Source organism: Larus michahellis, unplaced genomic scaffold (assembly GCF_964199755.1).
Source record: "Larus michahellis unplaced genomic scaffold, bLarMic1.1 SCAFFOLD_85, whole genome shotgun sequence".
Taxonomy (NCBI): Eukaryota; Metazoa; Chordata; class Aves; order Charadriiformes; family Laridae; genus Larus; species Larus michahellis.
In genome coordinates this window covers 15021-22277 of record NW_027436106.1, presented here as the reverse complement: position 1 = coordinate 22277, position 7257 = coordinate 15021, and the positions used below count along the sequence as shown (strand labels likewise).

General features: G+C 67.5%; 1 protein-coding gene across 2 annotated transcripts; it reads left to right on the top strand.

Annotated features, from left to right (window-relative positions):
• Positions 1 to 5336, top strand: LOC141736940 (protein CutA-like). 2 transcript variants are annotated; one of them, XM_074571610.1, is made up of 7 exons: positions 1 to 75; positions 1038 to 1083; positions 2437 to 2660; positions 3351 to 3410; positions 3535 to 3580; positions 4262 to 4311; positions 4418 to 5336. In XM_074571610.1, the coding sequence occupies exons 2-7, from the start codon at positions 1066 to 1068 to the stop codon at positions 4515 to 4517; spliced, it is 498 nt and encodes a 165-aa protein (XP_074427711.1). In that variant the 5' UTR covers positions 1 to 75; positions 1038 to 1065; the 3' UTR covers positions 4518 to 5336. The 2 variants fall into 2 exon arrangements, with proteins under 2 accessions (XP_074427711.1, XP_074427713.1); XM_074571612.1 differs by lacking the exon at positions 1038 to 1083 and having other exon boundaries at positions 8 to 75.
• Positions 5337 to 7257: the final 1921 nt, after the last annotated feature.

The window sequence follows — 7257 nt, the reverse complement described above, 5'->3', positions numbered from 1 at the left end:
AGCGCGCGGGAGGGGAGGGGGCGGGGCCCGGCGGGTCACGTGGGGGCGGCGGCCCAGCGGCGCGCGCGGCGGCGGGTACGGGGGGGGCTGCGGGGGGGGGGGGCGCAAAATAGGGGTCTGGGGGGCGATATATGGGGCTGGGGGGGCGATATATGGGGCTGGGGGGGCAGTACATGGGGCGGGGGAGCGATATAGGGGACAGTATATGGGGCAGGGGGGGCGGTATATGGGGCTGGGGGGTCAGTATGTGGGGCGGAGGGGCGGTGTATGGGGCTGGGGGGGGTCAGTATATGGGGTGGGGGGTCAGTACATGGGGCTGGAGGGGTGGTATATGGGGCTGAGAGCAGCATATGGGTCTGGGAGGGCTGTTTATGGGTCGGGGGGGGGTGTATATGGGCCGGGGGGGTGACATAGGGGGCTGGGGGGCAATATATGGGGGCTGGGGGGCAATTTTGGGGGGCTGAGAGCAGCATATGGGGCTGGGGGGGCAATATAGGGGGCTGGAGGAGTCGTATATGGGGCTGGGCAGGTGCTACAGGGGGTTTGGGGCTGCATATGGGGCGGGGGGACAATATTGGGGGGCTGAGAGGGCTACATATGGGGCTGGGGGGGTGCTATATGGGGCTGAGAGCAGCATGTGGGGCTGGGGGGGCACTATAGGGGGCTGGGAGCAGCATGTGGGGTTGGTGGGGTTGTATATAGGGCGGGGGGGGCAATACTGGGGGCATGAGAGCAGTATATGGGGCTGAGGGGGCAGTATGTGGGGTGGGGGGGCAATATAGGGGGCTGGAGGGGTGGTGTAATGGCGCTGGAGGGGCATTCTATGGGGCTGGGGCTCTGTATATAGGGTTGGGGGGGCTGGTCTATGGGGCTGGAGGGGTCCTGGGGGGCAAGAGTGTGGCGGGGGCAGGGGGGAGGGGCCAGCCATGGGGCAGCTCCAGTGCCGTGGGGGGGCTATGGGGCAGCTGTAGGGCTGGGGGGGGCCGTGGGGCGGCCGTGGGGCAGGCGTTGTCCCCTGACGGCCGCTCTCCCGGCAGGAGGGGACGGCACCGGCTCCCCCCCCCCATGAAGTTGGCCTTTGGTGTGAGTACCTGCCCCGGGGGGGGGGGCTTATCGCGACAGAGAGGGGGCATATCGCGACGGGGGGGCCCATGTCGCAACAGAGGGGGGACATATCATGATGGGGGGGCCCGTATTGTGACAGAGAGAGGACGTATTGTGACACAGAGGGGGCATATCATGACGGGGGGGGCCCATATTGCGACACAGAGGGGGCATATCGCGACAGAGAGGGGTTGTATCATGACGGGGGGGTCATATCGTGATGGGGGAGGGGGGATGTCGCGACAGCGGGGGGTGTGGTGACGTGCTGGGCCTGGTGGGGCGGGGCCGGGTGTCGCGACATAGCGAGTGTCGTGACGCGGTGCCACTGTGGGTGTCTGGGTGTTGGGTATCGTGACACGGGGGGGGCAGCTGTCATGATATGCCGGCTATCGCGACAGAGTGGGGATCGTGGTGTTGCAGCGCCAGGTATCGCGACGTGCTGGGTATCGCGACACTGTGACTATCACGACGGCGCGCGTGGCTGTCACGACGCGCCGGGGCTCTCGGTGCTCAGGGCCGCTATCGTGACGTGCCGGGGGATATCGCGACATGCCAGGATTTGTGACATGGCGGCGCCGTGAGCAGCTGTCGTGACATGGCAGCTATCGCGATGTTTCGCAGCGCCTGCGCCGGCTGTTGCAACACTCTGGCTGTCACGACATGGTGGCTGTCGTGACATGGCCGTATTGTGACACGGTGGCTGTCGTGACGTGGGCGTCATGACAGGGTGAGTGTCGCAACAGGGCGGGTCTTGTGTCACAGTGGTATTGTGACACGGCGGCTGTCGTGACATCGGTATCGTGACAGGGTACCTATCGTGACATGATGGGTCTTGTGACACGGTGGTATCATGACATGGTGGCTGTCGTGACGTGGGTATCGCGACAGGGTGTGTGTCATGACACGGCGGGTCTTGTGTCACAGCAGCTATCGTGACACAGCGTCTATTGCGATGCGGTGTCTATCGCGACGCAGCGTCTATCGCGCCACGGTGTCTATCATGACATGGTGTCTATCATGACACAGCGGCTATCATGCCATGGCAGCTATCGTGACGCGGTGGCTATCGCGACACAGCAGCTATCGTGACACAGTGACTGTCGTGACGCAGTGGCTATCGTGACACGGTGGCTATCGTGACACAGTGACTATCGTGACACAGTGACTGTCGTGACGCAGTGGCTATCGTGACGCGGTGGCTATCGCGACACAGCAGCTATCGTGACACAGTGACTGTCGTGACGCAGTGGCTATCGTGACGCGGTGGCTGTCGCGACACAGCAGCTCTCGCGACATGGCGGGTGGCGTGACGGGGGGCGCGTGTCCCCGCAGGTGCTGGCGCTGGCGCTGGTGACGGTGACGGTGACGCCGCGGCTGACGGCGCTGGGCCGGCGGCTGCTCTCCATGGCCACGGGCCACCCCCCCCCCGGGGACGGCCCCAACGACCCCCGTGACCCCCGTGACCCCGGTGACCCCGGTGCCCCCTACCAGCCCGGCAGCCTCTCGGCCGCATTCGTCACCTGCCCCAACGAGACGGTGGCCAAGGAGCTGGCACGGTGGGGACCCGGGGACACGGGGGGGAGAAGGGGGGGGCACGGGGACACCGGGGGGGACAATGGTGGGGACACGGGGGGGGGGACACAGCGGGGGACACACACGGGGGGGACACGGGGACAGCGGTGGGGGGACAATGGTGGGGACACGGGGGGGGACACATGGGGACACGGGGACAGCGGGGGGGGGGACAATGGCAGGGACATGGGGGGGACACATGGGGACACGGGGACAGCGGGGGGGGGGGACAATGGCAGGGACATGGGGGGGACACATGGGGACACGGGGACAGCGGGGGGGGGCAATGGTGGGGACATGGGGGGGACAGGACATGGGGGGGACACGGGGGGACATGGGGGGGACAGACGGGGGGGACATGGAGACAATGGGGGGGGAACAGGGGGGGGGACACAGAGGGGGGGACAAGGGGACACCAGGGGGACATGGGGGGGGGGCGACAGGGGTGACATGGGGGGGGCACAGGGGTGACACTGCGGAGACAGGGGACATGGGAGGGGACACACATGGGACCCCGCGGGGGGACAGGGGTGACACTGCGGGGGGTGACACGGGGGGGGGGTGACACAAGGAGGGGACACTGGGGGGGACAGGGGTGACGCTGGGGGGGGGGGTGATGCCTCGGGGGGGGTTGGGGGGGCACAGGGGGGTGACAGTGTCCCCGCTGTCCCCAGGGCCATGGTGACGAAGCGCCTGGCCGCCTGCGTCAACGTCCTGCCCCACGTCACCTCCATGTGAGTGGGGACACGCCGGGGGGGGGGGGGACGGACATTGGGGACATCTTGGGGGGGGGACACACACACGAGGTGACAGCCCCCTCCGTGTCCCCCCCCCGTCCCCTGTGTCCCCCCCCCGCAGCTACGAGTGGAAGGGGAAGGTGGAGGAGGACAGCGAGGTCCTGCTGGTGAGTGTCACCGCTGTCCCCAAAGTGTCCCCAAAGTGTCCCCGGGGTGTCCACGGTGTCCCCAAAGTGTCCCCAGGGTGTCCCCAATGTCCCCGGGGGTGTCCCCGGCTGTCGTCGGTGTCCCCAGGGTGTCCCCAGGGTGTCCATGGTGTCCCCAAAGTGTCCCCAGGGTGTCCATGGTGTCCCCAAAGTGTCCCCAGGGTGTCTCCGGGGTGTCCCCAGGGTGTCCCCAATGTCGCCAGGGTGTCCATGGTGTCCCCAAAGTGTCCCCAGGGTGTCCCCAATGTTCCCGGGGTGTCCCCAGGATGTCCATGGTGTCCCCAAAGTGTCCCCGGGGTGTCCCCACTGTCCCCAGGGTGTCCCCAGTGTCCCCGTTGTGTCCCCGGTGTCCCCTGGGTCTCCCTGATGTCCCCATGGTCCCCAGGGTGTCCCCGTAACGTCCCCATGATGTCCCCCATGTCCCCCTTGTGTCTCCAATGTCCCCATGATGTCCTCAGTGTGTCCCCAATGTCCCCTGGGTCTCCCTGACATCCCCATGGTCCCGGGGGTGTCCCCACGGTGTCCCCCTTGTGTCCCCGATGTCCCCGTGGTGTCCCCAATGTCCCCAGCGTGTCCCAAAGGTCTCCCGGGGCTGTCCCCGGGGTGTCCCCGATGTCCCCAAGTGTCCCCTCATCCCCCCAGATGATCAAGACCCGCAGCTCCAGAATCCCGGCGCTGGCCGAGTTCGTGCGGTGAGACCCGGGGGGGGGCGGAGCGAGGGGTGGGGTGACATTGGGGGGGGGGGTGACAGTGTGACCCTGACACCCCCCCCCCCGTGTCCCTGTGTCCCCCCCCCAGGTCCGCGCACCCCTACGAGGTGGCCGAGGTGGTGGCCGTGCCGGTGACACAGGGGAACCCCCCGTACCTGCGCTGGGTGGGGGACAGCGTCCCCCCCTGAGCCCCCCCCCGCCCGGAACGGGGAAGGGGGGGCCCCCAAAATTGGGGGGGGCACCCCAAAAATGGGGGGGGCCCGAAGATTTGGGGGGGGGGGGGGACACCCACACAAATTTGGGGACACTCACGGAGGGGAGGGACCCCCAGGTCTGGGGACCCCCACAAAGGGGGGGGGGGAAACAAGACAAACTGGCGGGGGGGGACCGCAAAAATGGGGGGGGGACACAAATGGGGACACACACAAGGGGGGGGACACCCCAAATCTGGGGGCACATTGGAGTGGGACCTCCAAATTGGGGGGGGGGGGGAAATGGGGGGGAGCCCCAATTTGGGGGGGGGTCACATGCAAACTGGAGGGGGGGGAACCCCGAAATTTGGGGGGGGGGGGCAAAATGGGAAGGACCTGGAAAATGGAGGGGGGGTGACAAATTGGGGAGGGGAACATGTAAATTGGGGGGGAGGCAAATTGCGGGGGGGGGCGCCCACGTAAATTGGGGGGGGCTCCCAAATCTGGGGGGGGAGGACATAAAAATTGGGGGGGCCCCCCCTCCTAGATTTGGGGGGGGGGCACACACATGCAGATTGTGGGGTTGTGTCCCCCCCCCCAAAAAAAAATGGAGGGACCCCCCCAATTGAGAGGGGGAGCACACATGGGGACCCCAAATTTCGGGGGGGGGGGGTGCAGCCCCCCCCCCCAAACCACACGAGGCCGCGCTGCCCTTCAGCCATTTATTGTTGGGGGGGGAGGGGGGGCACACACAAAGGGTGCCCCCCCCCCGCCTTTAAATATCTCCATAATGATAAAAATAAACTTTTTTCGCTCAAAGCTGGGGGGGGGGAATTTTTTGGGGGGGGTGGCCCCCCTCAATTGTCCCGGGGGGGTGGTGGGGGGGGGTGTCACAGCATCCCGCCCCCCCCCCACTCCACCAGGTACTGGACGGTGCCGTCCAGCGTCACCCGCCGGGCCAGGACCCGGCTGGGACCCCCCCGCGGTGGGGGGAGGGGCCGGGGGGGGAGGGGGAGGGACCCGGGGGGGAGGGGGCGGAACCGGGAGGGGGGAGGGGGGTGGCTCAGAGGGCGGGGCCTGGAAGGGACCCCCCCCCCCCGGTACCGGTGACACCGGCGAGAGCGGTGACACCAGTGGCACCAGTGGCACCAGTGACACGCGTGATACCAGTGACCCCAGTGACCCCAGTGACACCAGTATCACCTGTGGAACCAGTGACACCAGTGACACCAGTGACCCCAGTGACCCCAGTGACACCAGTATCACCTGTGGAACCAGTGACACCAGTGACACCAGTGACGCAAGATACCGGTGGCACTGGTGACCCCAGCGACCTCAGCAACACCAGTGACACCAGTGACACCAGTAGCACCAGTGACACGTCTCAGTGACACGGGGATCCCCAGTGTCTCCATCCCAGTGCCCCCAGCGTCCCCAAAGTCCCCATCCCAGTGCTCCCAGTAACCCCATCCCCCCACCCAGTGTCCCCAGTGCTCCCAGTCCTCTAATCCCAGCACGCTCCCAGTGCCACCAGTGTCCCCAGGGTCCCCATCCCAGTGCTCCCAGTGCCACCGGTGTCCCCCTCCCAGTGCTCCCCCAGGGTCCCACCATCCCGTCCCAGTACCTCCCAGTTGCTCCCAGTGCTCCCAGTGCCCCGAGCACCCCCGTCCCAGCGCCTGCCAGCGTCCCCCAGCCCCTCCAGTGCTCCCAGTGTCCCCACCCCAGTGCTCCCAGTAACTCCGGTCCCCATCGTCCCATCCCAGTGCCTCCCAGTTGCTCCCAGAGCTCCCAGTGCCCCATACCAGTCCACCCAGTGTCCCCATCCCAGTGCTCCCAGTGTCCCCATCCCAGTCCACCCAGTGCTCCCAGTGTTCCCCCCTGTCCCCATCCCAGTCCTCCCAGTGTCCCCATCCCAGTGCCACCAGTGTCCCCTCACAGTCTTCCCAGTGTCCCCCGTGTCCCCATCCCAGTCCTCCCAGTGCAACGAGTGTCCCCATCCCAGTGCCAACACTGTGTCCCCCCAGTCCTCCCAGTGCTCCCATCCCAGTGCTCCCAGTGCCCCCACTGTCCCCATCCCAGTGCAACCAGTGTCCCCCAGTGTCCCCATCCCAGTGTCCCCACCGTCCCCATCCCAGTCCTCCCAGTGTCCCCATCCCAGTGTCCCCCAGTGTCCCCGTCCCAGTCCCTCCCAGTGCAACGAGTGTCCCCATCCCAGTGCCACCACTGTGTCCCCCCAGTCCTCCCAGTGCTCCCATCCCAGTCCTCCCAGTGTCCCTGTCCCAGTGCCCCCACTGTCCCCATCCCCGTGTCCCCAGTGTCCCCCAGTGTCCCCCTCCCAGTGCTCCCAGTGCCCCCACTGTCCCCGTCCCAGTGCCACCAGTGTCCCCGTCCCAGTGCCCCACTGTCCCCCAGTGTCCCCCTCCCAGTGCCCCCACTGTCCCCCAGTGTCCCCATCCCAGTGCTCCCAGTGCCCCCACTGTCCCCGTCCCAGTCCCTCCCAGTGTCCCCCGGGTCCCCGGCCCAGTCCCTCCCAGCGCTCCCAGCTCTCGCTGGGGGGGTCCGTGACCCCCCCCCCACGCGCTCACTCTCGCGCTCGCTCTCACTCACTCTCACTTTCACTCCCCCCCACCCCGCCCCCACGTGACCCCTCAGCCCTCCCCCCCCCCCCCCCCGGCTTCCGGCTTCCGGCTTCCGGCCGCGCGCTGACGCGGGGGGGGGAGGGGCGGGGCCGCGGTGA

Coding starts and splice junctions, on each gene's coding strand:
- LOC141736940 (XM_074571610.1), top strand. Junction 3,581..4,261: donor AGGACAGCGAGGTCCTGCTG/GTGAGTGTCACC, acceptor TCATCCCCCCAG/ATGATCAAGACCCGCAGCTC. Junction 4,312..4,417: donor GCGCTGGCCGAGTTCGTGCG/GTGAGACCCGGG, acceptor TCCCCCCCCCAG/GTCCGCGCACCCCTACGAGG.